The following is a 25,426-nucleotide window of genomic DNA, read 5'->3' as shown; positions in this document are numbered from 1 at the left end:
ACACTCATGCGTAGGAACTATTTAGCGTTAAATATGTACTACTTTCTGGTATGTGCTTTCTGGCCGGGCCCGAATTAGTGGTGTTACACCATTAAGGGCTAAATTCGAAGTGTCACGGTTTCATACTTAAAGTTCAAAGGCAAATCTCGTGCATCTTTCATATAAATACTGAGTCCTTAAACTATTTTATTACGTGTGTATATGAGCTAGACACGAAATTCGAATTTTACCGATGCAAAACTACAAACTCTCCTGAATGACGTGGAAAAAGAGTGAATCTTTGCTTTTTTTGGTAAATTGTCACTTGTTGCAACCAATGGTTCTGAAAAGAGGGATTGTGATGTAATATGCATCAATGTAAAGGAGCTACCATTTGATATTTTAGGGGGTGGGTAAAGGATGAAATTTGAAAAATGGCAGGAAAGGAATTTGAAATTAAAAAAAAAAACAGGATAAGCAACTTTGCCTAAAAAAAAGTCGAATGACAATGTTTGTAACAAAAGTCAGGATAAACTAAAAAAAGAACAGGCAGGACCGAATAAGGTGAAAAATTAGAAAGAAGGACAGAGATTACAACCAAAAGGAAAGCATGGCGAGATTTTTTATCATAGCCCCATCTCTACCCCAACAACCCCCACCCACCCCGCCAAAAAAATGAAATGGAACCTATACATGCCATATTTGTTTATAAAATAACCATCCTAAATATATCCTTAAGTTAGGACCATCCTAAGACCATCTTAAGACACCTAAATTGGTATCCTAAAGTTAGGACAATTCCTAGGACTTTCCTAAGTTGCGACTTGTTTGATAAACCCACTTATGACTAAGATATGTCCTAAGTCTGTCTTAGGACACGTCCTAATCCTAAGAGAATTTCGATAAACAGGCCCCAGCTTATGTAAGAAGAAAGACAACTCTGACATTTTTGTAGTACAACACTGTCTTACGTTTGTTATAGTACTGCAACTGACATCGAAAAAGACGCTTAGTTAACGAGTTTAATGGTCCGGAATAACACACGGCTGCAAATTGTTTTAAATGATAGAATAATATCTATATTCTAATTTCCGTCGGGTCGTAAAAAGTTTCTATGGTCACATTTTTGTATTTTATCCCTTTAATGGGGGTACCCCTCAATTTACGGTTTTGGGTAGTTACCTTAAAATCCAAAAATATATTTTTTGGTTAAATTTCCCGCTATTTTCGTAAATATTTTCTATGCACATATCATCAAGGATCATCGGAATGATGAAGACATAAATATAATACCATCTTCAAGTAAAACTTTTAAACTTAAAGTTGGCTGTTTTTTAGATAGAAATTTAACGCGTTTTTCTTTGAAAACGAGAAAACATGTGATTCAAAAACAGTATTTGACATTTGAGAGGACAAAACATATTATTGCGATACTGCATGCAAATTTTGTTGGGCAAATTCCAAACAATTTTGTCAAAAACTCAAAAATAAAAACATCATTTGTACCTTTTTTAATTACGGAAATTTCCTATCCGTCAATCAGCTCCACCATTTATTTTTTCATTCACAATCAATTTATAGTTTCGATGTGATTATAAATGTAGATTTTGTAGGAGAAGTTAATTTATTTTTGAGTGATTTGAACTTACATTGTATTTAGTAGTTCTTTCGTGTATTTTCTGTAAATAAGTTATATTTTTGTTAATAAAATTTTGACTTTCTATAAAAGTTAACCAAATCCTTCGGATAAGAGGTTTTTCCGGATAATGACTTAGTTGACATTGTGTGAAAATACATTGTATGTCAATGTTTAACCTCAGAGCAATTAATATGCATGCAAGTGGTCGGGGCAAAAGTACTATTGAACTTTCGCAGAGATTTGGTGTTAGACAAAGTGATGCTAAACCAACTTCTCTTGATATTCTGCTTTCCGTGGGCGAATCATCAGTGATGTTATGAGACTTGCACCAGAAGGCAAAATTGGTGCGTCTTTAAATTAGATTGATTGATTGATTGTTGGTTGCTTAAAGTCCAGTGGCAAATATGTTATGCATGTTCAGGACGAGAACAAGCTAACAATAAAAACAATAGGTAGGTTTTGTCATAATAGAGGCCATTCGGGATGATGATCGGGAAAATTTAGACTGCCACTGGAAAATGACGGGATATTGGATTGGGACAGAAATTTTACATTGCAACATGCCACCTACGGATCCCTCAAAGAGTTGATGCAAAGGTTTTTAACGTGGAAAGAACGTGACACTCCCTTTACACGAGGCATCGGATTTAACGTCCCTATTCTGACCGGACGTGACTGCGAACTTGATACATACCGCACAGCCAAACGGACGCCCAACTTCGTTTTACTGCCGGTCGGGGGAAGACCAAGTGACCATATTTCGTTTCCTCAGTCACACTTGGGGAACTTTAAATTAGAAACAACAGAAATCCATATATGTGATCAAACTGATCGACATGTATCCTCACAACCTGACACTTTTATACGATCTCGCGCTCAGTTTCTTCCTTGTAGTTTGGATATGAAAACAGGGTTTTTGTGTAAAAGAAAAACCTTTAAAAAAAAAAAGAAAACTACACAAAACTGAGTCCTCTAAACGTGTTGACAGTCTTTTAAGTTGTGCTTATTAATGTGAGTAATCATTTATTCATGCATAACCAAGTACTTTTTGAAGTCAACACCTGTGCAATTAAGTAAAACAGTCACTGAAAAATTAGAATTTGAACTTGCTGTCAGTTCATTAATAACGATTGTTAGTGATGTGATTTGTTCTTCCATAAGAAAAAGCCTTTCTCATGTAGCACATCCTCTATATATACCGATCAATTTTACCCAAGATTGTCTCTGATGCTTACCAAACTGCCAAACTCCAGAACTAACTAGATATTGTGACACCTTACAATTCAGACACAGTGGGGCCAAGGGATATGAATTATAGAGTTTAGCCCTGAACTCAATTTAGGGGATGCCATATCTGCTGCAGGGAAATTGAAGTCTATATTAAGATTTTCAGAATTACACCAAGGTGTGTCTGAAAATATCAAGGATACATTAAAAGAAGAACAATTACTTCATCCTGCCACCAGTGCTCTTATGACCCATGTCCTCGTTTTGGTATTTCTATGGAAATGATGCCCGCATAGCTTGTTAATAGATATAGGAAGATGTGGTATGAGTGCCAATGATACAACACACCATCCAAGTCACAATTTATAAAAGTAAACCATTATTGTTCACGGTCCGGTCTTCAACACGGAGCCTAGGCTCAAAAGTTCATTTGATAGTTAATCGATGAAAAATAACACAAAGGCACTTCTGAACCGTATATTGTCCCTAAAGATAACAAAAATTCGTAAATGTATGGCTATTACAAAATCAATCGTTTCTGTAGCAACATTCGCCCCATTACATTTGGGATTGGCAGTGCAGATACATCATGCATATGGGAATATGGGTCACGAACATTGATCGAAACTTTGTACTCACATTTCTTTTGTGTTTCCTATGCAAAGGTAAGACCATATCTGACGAGTTTGACCAAATCATGACGGTATTTACGCTCCAGATAGCATTTGTACTAAAAAAACAAAATCTGTCCTGCGCCGAACTTGTTCTTATAAAAAAAAAGGGAAGTGTCTTGTAATACTAATACGCGTACTGAATCCGCATATGATGACTAAGAGATTGATCATTCATGTCCCTATTTTATGAATACTTGAGCTATTGTGTGTCGCTTTTAATAGTTATATAAGGATCATGACTGATTTTGAATTACAACATTAGAAAATTGGCATTGCATTGTATAATTTTTCATCCTTCCCTTAAAAAATTAATGAGTTAACTTTTTTACCAGGATTATCCCACTAAAAGAATGTTCATGCACCAAACTGACTTTGTTTTACACTCAATTTTTTTTTAAACCTCGCATTCGCCTCGGGTGACTATAGTATATTTTGTGTAATAACTGCTCTGTCCAGACTTTGTAAATACACAATATGTATTTATCTATAACTAGATACTAATTTTCACAATATACACAACCTTTAAGATGCAAAATTAAAAACACTGTTTCAGCGCTTGAATTTTGTTTTTTCAAAGATAGAAAAAATATTGAAATAATTTGATAAACTGGTGTTTTATACTTTAGAAAATAATTCTGTAATATACTATAGTGAAATACTATACACAATATGAAAGTTTATGGATGTGAAAAGGTCAAGGCCACTTCTTCTTTTGCTATGTCTTAAATGGAAAAAAAATCAGAAGGTTCCAAATCAACGCCATTTTGTAATGGCAGCTCTTCATATAAGTAGTCAAATTTGTCGTTTTAACATCGTTTATAGCATATGCTTATGATTGAATCGTTTTTGTAGCATTCTATTGAATAAATATCAGAATATTTCTTCTTTTTGTTCTTGTGGTTGAAATATTGATATTTTTTGGTCTGACCTTTGACCTCAATTTCACAAAATTGTGACCACTCTGGATTTTTACGACCCAACTTTTCTTTCCATCGATATATAATTTAGGTGTATGTTCTTCCGGACCATTAAAGTTTTAAAATCATTCAAAAATGACCCCTTTTCCTAGAAATAATATAGATCCGCACATATTACAAAAACAACTATAAGTATTCGCTTACCTTTAAACATGGTGACATTTGTTAGAGCATTGATGCGATTTACAATGCTTTCGGTTATTCATAAAACAATTCATCAAGATGGACATTATAAATTTAAATCAATTTTATATCGGAAGCACAGTTTTGTATTGGGTTTTTTTCGCAGCAAGTAAATTAATTTTGAGTTTGAAAATACCAGATGTAGTAATAAACTATTTGTTACCAAATTTCCGCTTCCATCTTACTTCGCAAACCTCGAAACAAATTTGGTGCATTAAAAAGGGGGTTGTCAGCATTCGCATTGAAACCATTTATGAGATAATTTGCATTTATTGACATGAGCGGGATAACCCATTACATCGATGGGCCAAACCCTTAAATGCACCGCAAAGGTCTCGACATGGCAAGCAAGTCAAATTAGACTTAGAAATTAGAAATCATTTATCTTCGTCTTCAATGAAGAGCAAATATGTCAGTATTTAAAGTTCATCCCGTTATGTTTTGTCACTTAATTTTTTCACTAAATATAAAACTAAGAAGATGTGGTATGATTGCCAATGAGACAACTCTCAAAAAGAGACCACATAACACAGAAACTAACAACTAAAGGTCACCGTACGGGCCTTTAACAATGAACAAAACCCATACTAAGTTGATTTGAAGTTAAAGAAACTGCTTGAGGTCAATATAATTTATTGTAGAAACACGTGGATATTTTTAAAAGATATTTCATGCGGTAATCAGGTAATATATATATTATACATATAATGACAGAAATTAGGACACGACTTTTATGCTCCATCTCATTCGGCACCCTCCACCACGCCTATCAGTATCATCACGGTAAGCTCTCGTGTATGTATTAGCTCTCGCACATAGGAGCCTTGGAGCACCACCTCCACACTGTCCTCCATCACCGTCTGGATACCACTGATAGCACAGCTCAGCATTCTGAATCCACAAAGGAGCACTCGTTGGAACTGATAACTTCCACTGCATTTGACAACCTCCACCTCTTCTATCTGTGTCATCTCTATAGTAACCAGTGTAAGAATTTATATTTGCACAGAGAAGTCTTGAAGCACCACCTCCGCACTGACCACCATCACCATCAGGCCACCATTTATAACAAATCTGAACATTTCTAAACCAATCGTCGTAGCCATTCGACATGATACCCCACCTCATTCGACACCCACCTCCACGTCTGTCAGTATCATCCCTGTAGTAACCTGTCCATTGGTTGACATTTGCACAAAGTTGACGTGCAGCTCCGCCCCCACATTGTCCTCCGTCACCATCAGGGTACCAGTTATAGCAAAGTCTAGTATTACGGAACCAGTCTGGAACAAGTGTTGCAGTCTCTATGGTATTTGCAAGCATCACAACTGCATTGTGTTCTGGTAAGCTCTGTTGTAATAGCACATGTACTTGGCTGTTGTAGTTATTCAGGGCACTTCTATGCTGGTCCCATTTCCCACTTGTGTAATACCATGCAATAATTCTGAGTAGTTCTTCCATGTATGCTTTATCCATATAAACCTAGTAAAAAGAGAAGTACAACCACATTAATATCATGCATAGGACCAGGGGAAACAATTCCTATTAGATGAAAAATATACTAGTTAATTAATTTTTTTTTCAAACATTTTTATAAGCAGAATTAAGAAACTATATTTCTTTATTGGCATTCAGTTTGGTCAAGTCAGCCCAAAAACCTTGGCTTGCAAATTGAAAATTCAACCGTATTTAGAACAGTATTCATGAGAACGTCAAATGGACCATTAGCCGATGACGATTACGCATGTGCAAAACGTGTTTTAAAAGTAAGTTATTAAGTTATTTAAAAAAAGAAAAGAAAAATAAATGTCAATTAGAAAACATTTTGTTGTCTAAACTGACTAAATCACAAACTTAACTAGTGTTTACGCCGACGCCAAATGCTGAAGCAGCACATCTGAGTCGCGAATGGGAGACTTTGTTTGCACGAGGTTGAAAAGTAATATTATAATTGCTACCCAATCTGAATCATGTGACAACAAATATACGAGAATTCATACACGTACCTGTATGGCTCTTTTCATTGAATGTCGTTTGCTACTGTCAGCAATCATTCCAGATATTTCCGTCAAACTCCCGCCAAATAGCCAGGGACTTCCTGCTACAGTAGGTTGCCATGCCGATATTCCGTTAGTTACTATCAAATTGGTACTACCTCCATAGTATCTACAAGAATAATGAGACGTGTGTATAGACAATTGACTTCATATTATTGTTATCTATATATTATGACATTTTTTTTTGGCGTTTATCGTCCTTTTTTTATTTCAAATCTAATTACCTTCCTAAATGTTATGAAAGTTCAATGCCAAGGTAATACGTTTAGTTGTTGAGATATTGTAGGAGTCTACCAAAAAGTCGGATTCCAAATGACAATACCGACCGTGCGAAGACTGTAAAGCCAGTCAATGTCGTTAAAAAATTCCATCATCGTCGATATAACAATATCTTTGTATTCGGAACGTAAAACTGTTTTCATAACAATAGAGGATCGGAATCTAGTGTTGTTTTCGTTACAAGACAGGATTGGAATGTAATGCTTCTTTCGTTACTAGAGACCGGTTACTAGAGAGGAAGAATTTAAAGTACTTTGATGAAGTTAAGCGGTGTTGTACATAACGAATTCTTAATACCGGTGTCTAGTAGACATATACTCAAGACATAACGTTACTACTAGTACCATGTTATTTAAAAGGATACAAGACAGATAAGTAAGGCATGGGATTCCCGCGCCTTTTCCGCTGTTGTAAAGAATGAGGACAACATAAATTTGTCTAGTATTCATAGACTGAATCTCATAACATTTAGATTAATAAGTTTTTTTCTTAATCATTGCAAAATAATGATATTAACCATTTAAAATCTGAAGAAATAATATGATTGTCGATGAAACAACTCTCTTAGCGGGTCCAACTGACGTTGGAGGTATGCAACTGTTAGTCATCGTATGGTCTCTCGAACAATGAGCAGAACCCAAATAAAACTATAAAAGACCCCAAAATTACCAATGTAAAACCTTTCAAATGAGAAAAAAACAGCATGACTTATGCACAAAACTATTAACGAAAATGAAATTTATTATAGATCAAGTACTGAATTACATCCACTATATTGACTGTGATGAGGTAAACACAGAACGTGGCGGGTAAGAGGGTGTGGCAAGCCTCCCCTAACATTGGATAGTGGTGTAACAGCACATGTTTAGAACAAACTACTAGTATAAAAAATCTTCTGAAAAGAGTTTAACTCGTCCAATTGATAGAAAACATAAAAATAACTACTAGTAACAATAAGAAGCTTCGCCATGAGCCAGTCGCTTTTTCAAAGAATCGAGTTCCATTACTGCTCAATTTCATATCAGAAAAAAAACGTTAAGACTAAAGGTAGCTTATTCTTATATATATATATAAACCAGTTACCAAAGTTTCATGAAAACTGCTCAAAGCATTTTTATCAGTATGATTATTATTCAGTATTGTCCGAAAACTTGAAAATCCCCCCTTTATCATGAAAAAGATCAAATAATTATGAAACGTAAAATCTCAAATTGAGTGGGATCACCATTGGTTTTGTAATGTTTCGTTTGTAAGACATAAAACAGACCTTGTGCGTACGTTACTACACAAAAATAGACAATGGCAAGTTAATTACCTAACACTTTTTCTCGTAGCTCTTGTGAATGCCTCATCTACCGTCTGTCTTCCAGATGAACCTCCGCCGCCAAGTTTTATTATGTTAAAGAATGTAGCACTAGCTTGTGCTTCAACTTGACTGTCAGTTTTGCTATGATAGTAGCTTTCGTCCGTAGCAAGAATTAATCTCAGAAGACCACCGAATTTACCCTGGTTGAAGTAATGTGTTCCAAATGTATCAATAAATCTCATATATTGCGAAGTTGTGGTGTCATTAAAAGTTTTTGGAAGGAATCGCTCGATGTACATTTTTGCGACTCTACCAAATTCTAGTGCCCAATCAGGCATCATGTTAATCTTGTACCCGGATGTATATGACGTCACTTCCTCTATGTACTTTGATGAGTTTGTGATGTAATCTTGAACTTTCTTGTATGATCCACTCGCAGAAAAAATGCCTTCTCCATAACCAACATCCACCTTTCTGCCCATAGATTTTTTAACAGCATGGCTAGTTTTATGGATTTCAATATTTGAAGATAGCCATCCAGTTGGAATGTTCACTACACTCCAAACTTGGTCTGGGATATTATACTGAACCTAAATTTTAATTTAAAAAAAAAATGTAAATTACATTTATATAGGAACAGCTAGTATAAAGGGAAAATGGAAATATCGAAAGATACAACTAGATAACAAACCTACGAAAGCTGAAGAAGAAACATTATCATTAAAAAGGGTTTCTACACATCTAAGTTAATAGAAATGTATTCATATTATTATCGCGGATATAGAAACTGGATATTTAAACATGTTATATGTGTCACTAACTGTCGACAACCAACATTGTATGCAGTTACAATACGTCAGGCACATCTCAATATGTATGTACATAGTTACTTTCTTGACACATTTCCAATTTTTGCTTTGCATAAGAGTTTAAAGGATTTGTTTTAAATATGATTTATATAATAAGATAAATAATTATCCCCTTCGAAAAGTGGTTTCAAATCGAGGATAAAAGGGTATTCAAACGCATCAATTGTCAACAACTGTATCCCCGGAACCTACCCCTTAGATCCTCCACTGCTGCGGTAATATTATCAAGTAATCGAGAAATAACGGGTTAAACATTTTAGATTGACATACGACCTAGTTTCACTCAATGACTGTTTTGTAATAAAAACTCCTTCATGCATTGAAATCATATTGAAGGCGGCAACGGTAATATTTTCTTGAACAGTTAAAGACCTTGGCTACGCCTTGGGCTTTAAATTTTAATTAACACGACCAACTATTGTCTAACCTATACATAGAGAATACTGGGGTGCAAGCTTATAAAGAATAGAGAAAAATTGAAATTAAAAACATCAAGAATGGAGAACTACTTTGAAAATAACAAAAATGAGGGGAAAAAACGTGGTAAATAAATGACAATTTGTTTTAGAATAAGTATTCGATGGAATCAAAGAGCATTATTAATAATTTGCGTATTTCCTCTTGTAGCACTTATTCAAAGTCGAATTAATCTTTTAATCGGTATTTAATGCACGTTACACACACGCAAAAATTGTAATTATTATAATGTTCATCCTACACAATTTATTAAAAAAAAATGAACATAGAATAATTGTTATGTTTATACTTACATTATTAATAGTTCTCGTCGTTTCAAAGTCACAAGTGAAATCAAAAACAGGATTTTTAAATCCATCATTGGCCCCCAAATCTAACGGTAACAGGTCGAGTTTTGTAATGTCGACTCCATCTCGCAGACGACTTAAAAATGGTGGAACATTTCCACAATTTTTAGCCAACAAAATATTTGGTAGAACAGTAGCAAAGAAAAGAAAACTAAGTCTTCGAATCTCCATCCTCTTAAACGAAGAAGATGGGTTAAAAGTACACACGTAAAAATTGAAGTTTGTTTATATATCCGGATGTAAAGGAAGTATATTGAACTTAAACAATTGAGACAGAAACACAATACAACTATTGGACAGCTATCAATTATAAGTACACACCTTTTCATCACAAGGAAGTGTTTACTATATTCTTAAATAGTTATAACTTGAAGAAGTTGTTACTTTCTGAAAATAAGTAACCACGCTGAGGAGAAAAATTTTACCTACAGTTTTGTTATTTAGCGACGACAAACCATCTATATCAGCCTTGTCTAAAATTTAGATAAGGAGTTTAATACAATAAGAATATAAAATTAATCCAGCTGTGTTATAAAATTGAGAATGAATATGGAGAATGTGTCAAAGAGACAACAACCCGACCATAGAAAAAAAACAACAGCAGAAGGTCACTAACAGGTCTTTAATGTAGCGAGACATTCCCGCACCCGGAGGCGTCCTTCAGCTGGCCCCTAAACAAATATATACTAGTTCAGTGATAATGAAAGCCATACTAATTTCCGAATTGTACACAAGAAACTAAAATTAAAAAAATACAAGACTAACAAAGGCCAGAGGCTTCTTTCTGACTTGGGACAGGCGCAAAAATGCGGCGGGGTTAAACATGTTTATGAGATCTCAACCCTCCCCCTATACCTCTAGCCAATGTAGAAAAGTAAATGCATAACAATACGCACATTTAAAATTCAATTCAAGAGAAGTCCGAGTCTGATGTCAGGAGATGTAACCAAGAAAATAAACAAAATGACAATAATACATAAATAACAACAGACTACTAGCAGTTAACTGACATGCCAGCTCCAGACTTCAATTAAACTGATTGAAAGATTATGATTTCATCATATGAATATCAGGCACAATCCTTCCCGTTAGGGGTTTAGTATCATACCATCATAACATATATGAGAAGAACATAACCCGTGTCATGCCAACAACTGTTTTTTTAATAAATGTGTTTAGTTCCGATGCAAAGACCCTATAAGTGAATCAATATTAACGCCAAAATAAGCAATCTTTAGTGACCTGACAACAGTATCGTAACTATATCCCTTCTTGATAAGTCCATTTAAAGGTTTTGTTAGTTTCTGAGGTGAATACTGACATTTTTGTGCTTTATAAAGAATATTTCCATAAAAAATTGGATGTGAAATACCTGAACGTTTAAGAAGTCTGCATGTTGAGCTATATTTACGAATGATGTCCTTATACCGATGATAAAATTTAGTAAATGTTTTGACTAGTTTGTGATATCGAAAACCCTGGTGTAATAATTTTTCAGTAATACATAAATTTCTCTCGTTAAAATCTAAAACATTGTTACATACACGAGCGAATCGTACAAGTTGAGATATATAAACACCGTAAGATGGTGACAATGGAACGTCACCATCTAAACATGGATAATTAACGATAGGAAATGAAAAATCATCTCATTTATCATAAATTTTAGTATTAAGCTTTCCGTTAGTGATATAGATATCAAGATCGAGGAAAGGGCAGTGGTCATTGTCAGTATTAGCTTTATTTAAAGTAAGTTCAACAGGATAAATTTCTTTAGTATTCATACTTAAGTCGTCATTATTAAGAGCCAAAATGTCATCCAAATATCTAAAAGTATTATTAAATTTGTTTATCAGATGTTGTTTCGATGGGTCTTTGCTGATTTTTGTCATAAATTGTAACTCATAGCAATACAAAAACGGGTCCGCAATAAGTGGTGCACAGTTAGTCCCCATTGGAATTCCAATAACCTGACGATATACGGAATCTCCAAAGCGAACAAAAATGTTATCTAGTAAAAATTCAAGGGCATATATAGTATCAAAGCATGTCCAATTGACATAGTTTTTTTTTTTTGTTTATTGCTACTAAAAAATGACCTAAAAGAGTTTGAAAATATATATTCACATTCTGACTTTTTAAATGCCCATTTAATAAGGTGGGTGAATTTTTTCATAATGAGAATGTGAGGCAATGTGGTATACAGGGTAGAAAAATCAAAACTTTTAACAGATTCAAAATCACCAATATAAGCATGCAATTTATCAAGTACTTCCAACGAGTTCTTGACACTCCAAAAGTAATTAATTCCACTATTTTCGAAGGCCTTATTTGAACAATTTATTATCAGGTTTTTGATTGTACTAAGTGTACTGGTAAGAAGAATAGACAATTTAGTAGAACAATGGCTTGAAGACGAAATAAATCTATATTTGTAAGGTGTTTTGTGTAGCTTCGGAAGCCAATACATAGTAGGGACTTTCATTGAATTCGGTTCTGCTTGTAAAGCGGTGGCTAAAAGTTTATGTTTGTTACAGATGTCGATTTCTGAAAATGGAGTCAGTTGGAATGTTGGTGAATTGGTAATTTCTTTTTTCAGAACCTCAATGTAAAATTTACGTCAAACAATAATAATATTATTAGCAGCTTTATCGGCCGGGACAAAAACAAATTCCTTGGCTAGTTCTTTTAGTTTATGTTTGATACGAGAAATAGGTTTATTGTGGTTATTGTTAATAATAAAATGTTCTTTAAAATGTTGAATACGTATATCAACTATGTGCATTACTGAATTAAAGAATGAGTCCAAAGATTTTTTGTCAGCTTTTTCCCGTTTTATCCATTTCAAACAGTAAGTACGGAGTGAGTCGTGGATGATATTACGACACTCATTCCAATTAATAACTGACGGGGGACGATATTTAGGTCCTTTACTGAGAAATGATTTTAACTCTCGGTCTTGAACGATGTTAAGATCTCCTGTTATAACATGGGAAATGGGTCCATAAATGTATGCGGAATTACTACAATTACATGAAGTAGGTGTATTTTCACTGATATTAGCATCTTTACACATTGGTTATAATTAAACACAAATTTCCGGGTAGATTTCTTGTAAATATAACACATAAGAGGGAGCTCAGTATTCTCAAAATATCCAGGAATTTGTTATTTAACAGAATGGTCGTTAAATATACCGGCAATATTTACAAAATCAAAACCTTTATTGACATACTTTATTTTAATAAAATGTTTTTTATGATCTTCAGGGCGATCAATTTTTGGAAATAGTTTAGAATAACAATATGCCATAATAATTTGAACTATTTCATACTTTGGACTGTTGTATGAAATTGTGTTGCAATCCTCCAAAATTTTATTTAACCTATTAACCGGTAATGAACAGAGCTTTGTTAACAGATAATGTCTGCCGTTGTTTTTTGAAATAGAAATTAAGTCCGAAATATTGGTATGATTGGTCCGAAATTTTCTTTGATTGCGATTTTTTCTAAGACCGTGAGAACGGTTTTTACGAACAGGTTTAGAAACTATATCCAAAATGTTAACGGAATCGGTTCTTGATATATTACCAATTCCCATGATATTATCATTAAGACCGAGAGGGTAGGCTGTCTGTAATTTTTTAATCCAATTTAATTCAATTATTTTCCGTGATCGTACAAACTTTGAATGAGATTAACCAGGGGTGGTGTTCTCGAAGCTATCTTAGGACTAGGACGTGTCCTAAGTCCATCTTATGACAGGTATTTATCCTAAGTCGTGTTCTCGAAGCTCTCTTAATTTACAATTATATCTCAGTTTTCGTCCTAACTTTAGGACACCTAATTAGGTGTTTTAGGATCATCCTATCTTCATCCTAACATAATTAAGTTTGGATTTCGCTTTTTGTTCACTTTTTTACCTGAAGATTAACCTGAAATGAAACGCACCATCGGTTTTGACTCGTATATAAAGAAATAATGCATGATTTTAAACTTTGAACCTCGTTTTTACGATTACACTACCAATTCAATTTTCATTTCAAAACAAGTTGTTTTCCAGTTTAAATTACAATCCTTTTTGGTATAATTTTAGTATTACATTTAAAATCATGGATTTAATTCTTTAATTGTAATTATAAAATTCCTAAACAATTTTATTAATTGGTTTAGTCATTATTAAATGTTTTATCAAAAAATAAATTTGACAATTTAAAATTTCGACTTAGGATATCTTTATGACGTCCTAACATAAGATACGTCTGAGATAGCTTCGAGACACAACTTAAGAGTGTCCTAAATTGATCCTAAGTCCATCCTAAAATTGGTCTTATCTATGACTTAGGACGAATCTTAGGATACTTTCGAGAACACCACCCCTGGTTGCTTATTTACTACTTATATATATCTTTATTCTCATAAAGCCAATGCATTACATCGGTACAGAGATAACAGATACAACAATAAATATTTACAATATGTACAAAACAAGCGAGAGAGGTTACAAAAGTTACAAGCCAGGAGTACAAACACTAGTATTTATATTTTTTATAAAAGAACAAAGCTTCTTCAGAACTGGTTTTCTTGTACTTGACATAAGTTCAGAGAATTTAACTGTATTTTGCCGTTTTGTAAAATATTCAGTTAAAAACTCTTTGCGTTTTTGATGGAAAAAATTGCATTCAAATATAAAATGATATTCGTCACCTATTTGTCGATTGTTACATAGACTGCAAAAGCGGTTTTCTCTGATCACGTTTTGCCATCTTCCTGTTTCAATCGGCAGCTTAGTATTAGTCGTTGTAAATCGACAAAAAACAATAGCGTCTTTGAAGTCCAAAATATTAAAATATTCTTCGAATTCCAAGTTTTTCTTAAAATTTTTGTAGTTAATACCTTTTGGTGAATTTTGAATGAGGGAATTCCAGTTCTGAATATATTGATCTAGCAATCTCTGCTTTATAACAGTTTTTAACCATTCTTTATTAACAAAATTTTGTGACTCCCATATGTATGAGAAACCACAATCTTGAAATATTTTTTGTATAAACAGGATCCATTTTATCTGGACATTATGGTGCTCGTTCATATGACGAGAAAGTTGATATAATATGAAGGAAAACTTTGCTTGTTTACCGGGATATCAAATTTGCCCAGAATAGTACTGTTCGAACTTTAATATCTATTTCGATCGGATGACGACCTAGTTCCCCGTAAACCATATAATTTGGCGTTGAGGATTTCAAGTTTCTAAAGGTTGAACTGCTAAACATTTAATAGGATGATTGTGCTTCTTAAGGTGTTGATAAATAATACTTTTGAATTTATTGGGTCTTTTAAAACGATACAGATGTTCTTGAGTTCGTTTAGATTAATATCTCCCAGTTTCACCTACGTACTGAATACCACATCCCGGTTTGTTTCATGTGAGTAAATAAATAATACTGTTTGTTTTTCAAGTTATATCAGTTTCAAAATTGTCCTAAGATCGGTCATAAGAATTTCCTAGGACATAATTTAGGATAAAGTTAGGACCGACTTACGACACGTCTCAGCATGCACATTGAAGCTATCTTAGGAATATCTTAGCTAGGACGTCCTAACCGCTGTCCTAAATATTGGCGGAAAAGAAAATACAAATTGAATATGAAAAAAATAAAATATGATATCATATTTTATCAAAATTTTTATTTTCAGATATGGTTAATTAGAAACTAATAACTAGTTTTAAATTAAAGGTATTAAATAATTTTTGATTAATAATTGTACATTTAAACTGTATGGGAAAAAAAACATGAGACAAAAATAGTAACTACGTATTATATAAAAATTTAACAAACTAATTGTAAACTAGATAAATAATCCTTAAAAATCATAACATGTTCTTGAGTCAGTTGAATTCGAAGTGTCACAGTTTCATCCTTTAACAGTTCAAAGGCAAATCTCGTGCATTTTTCATATAAATACGGGGAATTTCAACTATTTTTACTACTGCTAAAAAAATAATACGCTTGAAAATGATCAAAAGACGAAATTCGAATATATCCTAAAGTTAGGACCATCCTAAGACCATCTTAAGACACCTAAATTGGTATCCTAAAGTTAGGACAATTTCTAGGATTTTCCTAAATTGCGACATGTTTGATAAACCCACTTAGGACTAAGATGTGTCCTAAGTTGGTCTTAGGACACGTCCTAATCCTAAGACAGCTTCGATAAACAGGCCCCAGAATATGAACCAGCATACAATAAATTAAGTTATGTAAAAATGATAAATCTGTTCGGCTAAAAATGTCAAACGCTATTAGTATTAGTGACCCGGAAAAATAGGGTATATCAGGGTAGCGACTGACGGCTGACTAAATAGTAGAATGGGGCTGAATATTGAAATACTTCTTTTTGATAAATATTCCTAAAGTAATGAACTAGAGAAGTTCTCGCTCGGACACACACTCCATAATCTAGTATATTATAAGAGCATAAACCTGAAGCACGGGGAGGCACTCTACTGTCTCCACACGGCACTAAATATAGTATCTTTAAATTAGAAATAGTGATTATTGAAAAAAACTAAAAAAATAAAAAGTCTGGTTGCTAGAAACTGAATTTTCAGAGTTCAAATTTACCCCTACCACAATAATAAAATATATATAGATTCCACAATGGGTAAACATCAACTTAAAAACCTTAAAAACTACTTTAAGATAACATTGACTTCTACATCGATACGAAAAGCATAAAGCAAATGTAGTTCGTGTAGACCATCGGACTCCGGTGAAGCTATCAACACATAGCGTCACAATGTCGCCATCGAACTTTAGCGTGATCAAAAACGCAAAAACGCACGCAAAAACGTACTGGCATGAAAATACGGATTTTTTTGTGTTATTAAAATTTGCTTTTACAAAATGTTAGAAATTATTATAAATTAAGGAATGTATCTCCATCATGCAAAGCTCTAATTCCTTTCACGGGTTTGGCTATACTTTTTGGAACTTTTGGATTATTGCTCTTCATCTTTTATATAAGCTTTGGATTTCAGAGCGTTTTCCTTCTTTTTAATAGCTTCTACATGTAGCTTGCACTTTAACTTTCCTGAGTTTATAAGTATTAGTCTCGCTATTACAGTCACGGGTTTTGTCTTGAATTATCTTTCGATGGTTACTTTCTATTCTGCTTTTAAACAAAAGGTCATGTTTTTGTCCCAGAACATCCGATATTGCTTAGAATGGTTTGTTTTTCAGATAGAAAAATCAGCAGCATCATAAACGGATTTTTTCCATTAACCCCAAAGAGTATTTATATTAGACGTTATTTTTCTGATAGGCACTGATGCGTTGAAAGTTAGATTTAGGGTTGACCGACAAGTGTGCCTATCAGTATTATCGTTAATTTTCCAAATGAAAGCAGTTATTTATTATTTTTATTCTTTATACTACATATTTTTACATTTAATTCAGTCCGTGTTATTATATACATATATACATGGACACTTTGTAGATCGAAAATACTATCTTCATATATAATAACACGTGTAACGTTGCGACTAATGTTGAATGTGCGCCTTGTCGGACTCCAACAAGAGCGAAATATAGTCCTATTAGCGTTCATTCGAGCACGTGAACAGTATAGGAACGCCCGACGTTGGTGGGTTAAGCCATGGATCGAACGGCGCCTGATGTTTGGGCAGTATAGTTCACTGATGCAAGAGTTGGAACGGGAGTCTGCCTGTGATTTCGTTAGATTCATGCGGATGGAGCCTGACATGTTTAAAGAACTTTCGCTGAGAGTCGCCACTCGCATCACAGTTGCACAACCGTCATACGACAGTGGCACGACAGTCACACGCGCATCCCAATACATGAAAACCTGAAAATAGCCCAAAACAACTCACGATTGTCGTACGACTTGCGACAAGCACACACGACAGTACAATTACATATTTTTGAATGTCTTGTACCCATCGTGGAACAATCGTGGGCATGTCTTAGCTAATTTGACCACTCGAAATATTATTTTGACATCTTGCACGACAGGGCAACGACAACTATTTTATAGATCTTCCACGACAAAAAGTCGTACGATCTGTTGTGACCGGGGCTTAAGCTAGGTTCGCACTGCCGATCAGATCAACTCGACCAAGCCCGATCAAGACAAATTACGTGATCGGGAGACTGGTCTGACTCAATCGACAAGGATGTTCGGGATAGTCTACCTTGCTCGTCATCGATCTGAATTTCTGGTGTCTTCCCGATTGTCCCACTTTTTGAAATTACAGGTAAAAAAGTAATGAAATTTTGTGGGAAAATCGGGAATATGTTTGTGGGACAATTGGGAATTGTTATATGTTAGTGATTAAGTTGTTTTTATAGTGTGTTGCATTTAATTAAAGGTTACTTATCAATGTAACTTATAAAATATGAAAAAAAAACATAAACAAATAATAATATTTACATATTTTATTTTTCACATAGAAGGTGCAATTGAAGTATATCATCAAACATGGAATATAATATAAAAGTCATAAAATCTTAGTCTTATTTGTTTTTAATTTGTTTTTATTGGATTTAAACTAGCTTTCAGTAACTGCGAGTACTCTCAGATCTTAGTGTCTGTGTTGCCTTGTGGTGATGTATTAGCAACCGTCCACGTTTATTCTTATGTTGTACTGTTAAAACACTGTCCCATTGGGAGGGTAAGTGCCTTCAAAAAGTTTGACCCCACCACATTATGTATGTGTCTACCCCATGTCAGGAGCCTGTAATTCAGTGGTTGTCGTTTGTTTTTCATTCATTATTTTGGACATAAATGATTCCATTACTTTTATCGTTTGAATTTATTTACATTTGTAATTTTGGGGCTTTTATAGCTATGCAGTTATGCCTTTGTTTATTGTTGAAGGCCGTATAGTTGTTAATTTGTTTCATTTGGTCTCTTTGGAAGAGTTGCCTCATTAGTAATCATACCACATCTTCTTATTTTTTATGGAAGTTTGGTTTTCTTTAAAGTTGATGAAGAGTCCTGTTGACCACAGACGCATTTGTCTAAGAATTTGTTCCCCCTATATACCTTAATATAACACGTGTTATGTTAAGGTAATTAGTACATTTTTTCAGAGACAAGTGCCTGTGCTGTTGACTGCAAAAACAATGGGAATATTGGAAAAACAACCTTTAATTAATAGTGATTCTTGGAAAGGCTGATCTGGCAAAATTCTAGACAGCAGCTTTGTTATCAATAAAAAATGTTGTTGTCTTTAGGTGCATCTGACGTTTGTTGTTAGCAGTCTTCAATAGTGCAGATAATGTTGTATATAAAATGACCTCTGACTTCCCTAGTTAAAATGGAAACATCTCTATCAACGAGTAGAGTGTAGAATGTAAATGATTTTATTATTTTAAATTGCATGCATTATTTCTATATATATTTAATAACTTTACAGAGAAAAAAGTACTTAAAATTAAGGTATTGACATTTGTTTTATAAATAACGTAAAAATAACATTGTAGATATATTTCATATATCAGAATCAATATATTTTTTAATAAAAAAAAAAGTGCATTTATCTAATGATTTAAAAAACTTTTTTTATATACTTTTTTAAAATTCATATTAAATGTACAATAATTAGTTCTTGTTTATTTAGCAAAACAAACAATAGTCTTGTTTATCTAAGAACATTTTACTTCATAAAATAATGTGGGACAATCAGAACTTTTCATGTGGGACAATCAGAACTTTTCATGTGGGACAATCAGAACTCTAAAATTTTAAAAAGTGGGACAATCGGGAATGACATGTCAAAAACATTCGAGTAAGGATTGAGAAGCAAGTCACTCGAGAAGAGATCGAGAACTCGTCGAGTAGCGTTCGAATTGATCGGGAAAGGATCGTGTAGAGATCGAGTTTGTTTGGAATTCAAAAATTTTACCAATCAGTACTCGATCATTTCGACCTTTGCTCGACTGATGTCCGATCATTTCCATATTAACTCGACCAATGTCCGATCGCTTTCTTCCAGATCACTGCGACTTTTATATTTATAGTATCCCAGACTAAATCGACCAATACCCGATCCCTTCGCGACCACATTCGACCATTCTTCGATGTCTACTCGGCCATATACGAGAACACATGACTGCTACACGATTCTCTAAAAGTGTGTGCAGATCTGATTAACTCTCATAACTCTGCTTGCGTAAAAATATATTGGCAACATTATTTTTAACTGTACAAAAATTCCTCCATGTACAGTACGTGTCTTTTGTAAGGAGAGGTAACATTTTAAAAGAGAGACAAAAGACACCAAAGGAACAATCAAACTCAGAGGTCGAAAACAAACCGACCAACCATAGCGACAAAACGGTAACCGACGAGAAGACAAACAGCAGTCAACATAACATAGAAAACTAAATCCTTAGCAACACGTAACCCAACAAAACCTAGGATTATCTCAGTTGTTCCGGAAGGGAAGAAAATCCTGCAATTTTGGCACCGGCGGATTTTCATATATTAAAGTAATTGTGCAATGATATTAATTGTAAGACTGCTGATGACTAAGTTATCTTTCAAAGTTGGTTTATAAGAACATCAAGATTATATTTTACCTGTTTTATGGGCTATTTTCTGTTTTGTCTGTCCGGAAACTTTTGTTGCATAAAATAAGAAGATGTGGTACAATTGCCAAGGAGACAGCTCTTCACAGAACACCAAATGACACAGAAATTATCAATAACAACTATACAGGTCACCTTACAGTCATTTTTTTTCATTCGAACTTTTTGACGTAATTTGAATTTCACACAAAAATGAGACGAAAGACAACTATTTATTTGGTGCGAATCTCTTAATTTCTAACAGTAACGATACAAACTGATCAGCGAGCACACGTTTTGGTCAATTGTTTCTAACATACTTTTGCAAAGTTTGCATAAACTTTGACAAACTGTACACTCGCTGCAAATGCGTCTATCGTTCGTCGTTTGTTAGTTCAAACTATGCATTTCTTTCTAACTTTAACATTAAATCAATTATCTAAACGTGTTCTTGCTTGTCATCACTCAAAACATTGTCTAAAAATACTAAAAATTTCAACTATTTTACCAAACTTTGGTTAGAAAGAAATGCACTCTTGATCTTTAGCTTGATAGATATATGTAAAATTGTAAACTGTTTCAGAAAATGTATCACTCCAGGGGATTGAAATTCTACTTAGGGTCAAATTTGGGGAAAATATGTCTTTGACCTCTGTTTGCAATATTTTTGGGCAAAACATACAGGTTGTTGCCATACAGCAAAAAGAAAATAAATATATTTAACCATTCAACTACTGGATATCAAATCTATGAAAAATACTGCTTACATACTTATGCACATACATTTGACAAACAGTACGCTTTTATTTGTAAGAAAGCAAGGAAATGGGGATGGTAAAGTTTATGTATATTGATATCTAACATCTCATTTTGTGGCGTCATTTCCAAAAAAGAGCAATACAACTACTATTACATATCAGTGTCCACTATGAGGAAGTTTTTATAAGCATTGGGTTCCTCTTTGTTGAGTTAGTGCAAGTCTCTTAAAGTGGCCGTGTGTCGTGTCAGCCACTGCCTCACCTAGATTTCTCGGCGCCTGTTGCTGTCTACACCATCTTCTTCGTCTTCTATGAACTCTACAAGCTCCGTCACAGCTATTTACTTGTCTCTCTGAGCTCTTACCACCTTGCCCACAAATCTAACTGCTTTATTTCTATGTAGATAGTTTAAATGTGTGATTTTACTCGGACCTTCTACTGAATATAACCAAATAAACGGAGAATGTCCTTGGGACACTAATAATGCCCCAGCTAGCATATATAACATTATAAAGGGCCATGTTGGGACGTACGTACGTATTGACGGACAAGAATAACACTTAATGTCCACTCCGAAGCGGCGGAGAATAAAAAAATTCGGAGGTTTTAATGCTTTAAATGTGCATACCCGACCAATTCCCGATTATCCATACGACCCATATACGATCAGGTCGATTTGGTCTGGTCGAGATCAGGCTGAGATCGTGAATAGTTGATTTGGTCTAGCTAGTCGAGTAAAGATCGTGTAAAGATCGTGAATTGATCGGAATTATCGAATGTTGTCGTGATGGAGTAATTAAGGAGTCGTGAATGGTCGATTTTAGGTCGGATTGCGGTCGGTGAGAAGTCGTAAACAGGCCCGATCAAGAATATAGGTTGAGCTTGGTCGTGGATATTTGGACAATCGGGATCATCGAGTTGATCTGATCGGCAGTGTGAACCTAGCTTGAGGGCTAGAATTTGTCTCCTGTCATAAATACTTAAAGATTACTTTTTATTCCAATGGTAAATTGATTTCCATACACATATAGAAAACATTTTAAGTGTACAAGCACAAGATTAAGTGTTCTTAAAAAATTTAAATATGTATTGAATAGAAATTATCTTGCTCGTATATATTCAACTTTTATAAGACCCATTATGGAATATGCATGTGAGTTAAGGGATGGTTGTACTCAAAACGATTTCGACAATTTAGAACATGTTCGGTTGGAAGAAGGAAGATTAGTAACTGGGTTTCCCGTGTTTGCTAGTCGGGAAGCTATATATTTTGAAACTGACTGGCAATTGCTTGCGGACAGAAGAAAGTCCAGAAAGCTCAATATGTTTTAAAAAGCTTAATATGTTCTATTCTTTACATAATTGGACTGCCCTTGATTATCCCTGCGATTTAATGCCCCACTTGTTGGTCAAATATCGAACTACGATTTACGAAACAGTAATAACTATGCAGTACCTGCTTATAGACTTGACATAACCAGAAAATCCTTTTTTCCATCTACAATGTACTACTATTGAATGGAAAAGCCTTAACTCCGACATACGTACGTCCAAAAATATAAATATTTTCAAACGAAAGATGAAGTCCAAATTACAGCCACCTACCTATTTCAGTTGTGGTGATAGAAAACTTATCATTCATACACGTTTGAGAAATATGTGTAGTTCTTTAAATTCAGATTTACATCGTGTTAATATTAAATCCAGTCCCGCATGCAGCTGCATATAGGCCACCCTGTTGAGGAAAGTATACACTATTTTTAGTGCGCTTTTCACAACTATCGAAGCAAAAGAAATATCGTTTTCAAAATTAGAAAGATATGCTTTATCCATTGAGCTTTTATTGGCTGGTGACGTAGACCTTTCTTTTCAGCAAAACAGAGACATTTTTGAGTCTGTACAATCAATTAACATTCTAAATTTCTACTTTCCAACTCTTCACTCCAGTTTTTCAGTATTATTCCTTATAATTATTATATTGTATTTTTTGTTTTTATTTTCGTTTGTAGTATGTATTACATGCATTCCTACTATGTTTTTTTCGTCATCATCTAATGTACTTACGTTTGTTTTTATATTTATATAGGTAGAGGACATCGCTGATGTGTTATAACTTGTGTAAAATCCCTTTTGCTACTTTTGTAAAAAAGAATATCTTTAAACTTAAACTAAGGGCTTCTGAAAAAAGAACATAGTCTATCGCGGATATAATCCTTGACAAACCGAGAGGCAATTAACAGCACATAGCTCACGTGCTTCTATAAACTGATGAAGCCGTTTTCCATTATAATAAAAAAAGTAAAATCACAAAAATACTGAACTCCAAGGAAAATTTTAATCGGAAAGTCCGTACTCGCATGACAATATCAAATGACAAAACACATCAAACGAATATACAACTGTCGTATTCCTGACTTGGTACAGGCATTTTCAAATGTAGAAAATGGAAGATGCCGATTCATACATCATCGGATATTAAAATAATTAATTTGACACTTCTCGATACATTTTCCGTTAAAGTCACCCATCAGTAAAATTTAAGTTTTCAAGTAATTCGAACATGCTTACCAGATATTACTTCAGCTACACACTCATTGAAATCGACTGTAAGCAAATACCTATACCACGTTTATCTTTTACTGAATTCCTGCATTTTCCGATCGATGTATATATATCATCATGCTTAGCTAGGTCTATAATACGTTGATTTCTTTAAAATTTTAGTTAGCTCTTTACTTGGTCTTACATTATTGTTACATTATGTTTAGTTGAGTAGTAAACTAATAAAGTAAAGTACACTAGAAGATTCGAGCCAATTCGATGTTTCAGAATCTAATGCATTCTGGGTAATATTTTCAAAAGTGTACACCAACACGTCGTGATTGGTTGAAAACGTTCAAAAAAATGGAAATTCAACCAATGCCGTGACGTTATTTCCATTTTGCGGTACGACCAGTAGGTCATTTCTGAAATCATGTCTTTTACCGGAAAAGATCGTCAATTTCGCACGCCTTTGTGACGTCATTTACCAGATAGAAGGCGCGTCTGTATCCCTGCTCTATTAAAGTTTCCGGCACTTTCATAACCGTTATTCTGTAGGGTAGTATAGACATAATTAATGTTCCATAAGTACATAATCGTGATTGACGTATGACTGAAGGAGGGTGACAATCCTTTCAGATTTTAATTTCCCAGATATTGTGTGCAGTATAAAATAAAACTTTTTCATCCGCTTGCTCAACATGTGTTGGAAATTCCTTTGCATTCATTTTTGTCACGTGGTGATGGAAGTCACATGACAGATTCGTCTGAAAACCATATCCCGGAACTAGCCTATACGCATAGTCCTTTAGATTTTGAAACGGCCAATTGAAAAAGACGGGTGTGCTGCTAAACGACTATTCCTATTTGTGGGAATCACAATGTTTAAAAATCTCGCCAAGTCGAGAGACGCTTGTTGTTGAATGTAAATAAAACAAGAGTGCTTGCACTGGAATGTCTCGCCTGTCTTACTGACCATTGATTTTATATTTAGTCTTAAATATAAGGTTTACTTCAAGTATAACATAAACTTAAGAGGATCCATAAAAATGAGGTCAAGGTCAGAAGAAAAAAAATTGCAAATACAATTTTGTACGTGCACACCTTTTTTAGAAACGAACTAAAAATTGACCAATGAACCATGCCACCAAAACTTATAATCAATCTATCATATGATTTCAATAAAATTTTATATAGTCAGACAAATTTCTTGAAGTATCCAAGAACCAAAAATAACTTTAAAAACTTAACATTGCCTAATGCACCATAAAATGTGGTCACGGTCAGATGACGATTCCAGACAGACAAATACACCTTACAATCATTTGATACACCATGCACGGCTGGTAATCTACACACGCAGAACAATTGGTTCTGCAATGAAAGACGTGAGAGGATTTTCCGGGTGTGCTTGAGTGGAACAATTGTCACCTCTTCTAAAGGTATGTACATTTCTAAATCGCAACATGCTATGCTGCGGTGAATACTTTAACGAAGAGATACATGTATCATTGACTGT

General features: G+C 34.1%; 1 protein-coding gene across 1 annotated transcript; it reads right to left on the bottom strand.

The window, feature by feature from the left end:
• Positions 1-5,295: 5,295 nt before the first annotated feature.
• On the bottom strand, positions 5,296-10,244 carry LOC143042110 (perivitellin-2 67 kDa subunit-like). Its single transcript, XM_076214367.1, has 4 exons — positions 9,961-10,244; positions 8,331-8,911; positions 6,686-6,845; positions 5,296-6,161 (listed from the first exon to the last, which is right to left on the bottom strand). Exons 1-4 carry the CDS (start codon positions 10,183-10,185, stop codon positions 5,397-5,399), a joined length of 1,731 nt encoding a protein of 576 aa, XP_076070482.1. The 5' UTR covers positions 10,186-10,244; the 3' UTR covers positions 5,296-5,396.
• Positions 10,245-25,426: the final 15,182 nt, after the last annotated feature.

The sequence above is a fragment of the Mytilus galloprovincialis genome, chromosome 8 (genome assembly GCF_965363235.1).
Source record: "Mytilus galloprovincialis chromosome 8, xbMytGall1.hap1.1, whole genome shotgun sequence".
Lineage (NCBI taxonomy): Eukaryota > Metazoa > Mollusca > Bivalvia > Mytilida > Mytilidae > Mytilus > Mytilus galloprovincialis.
This window is presented reverse-complemented; position numbering and strand designations above follow the sequence as displayed.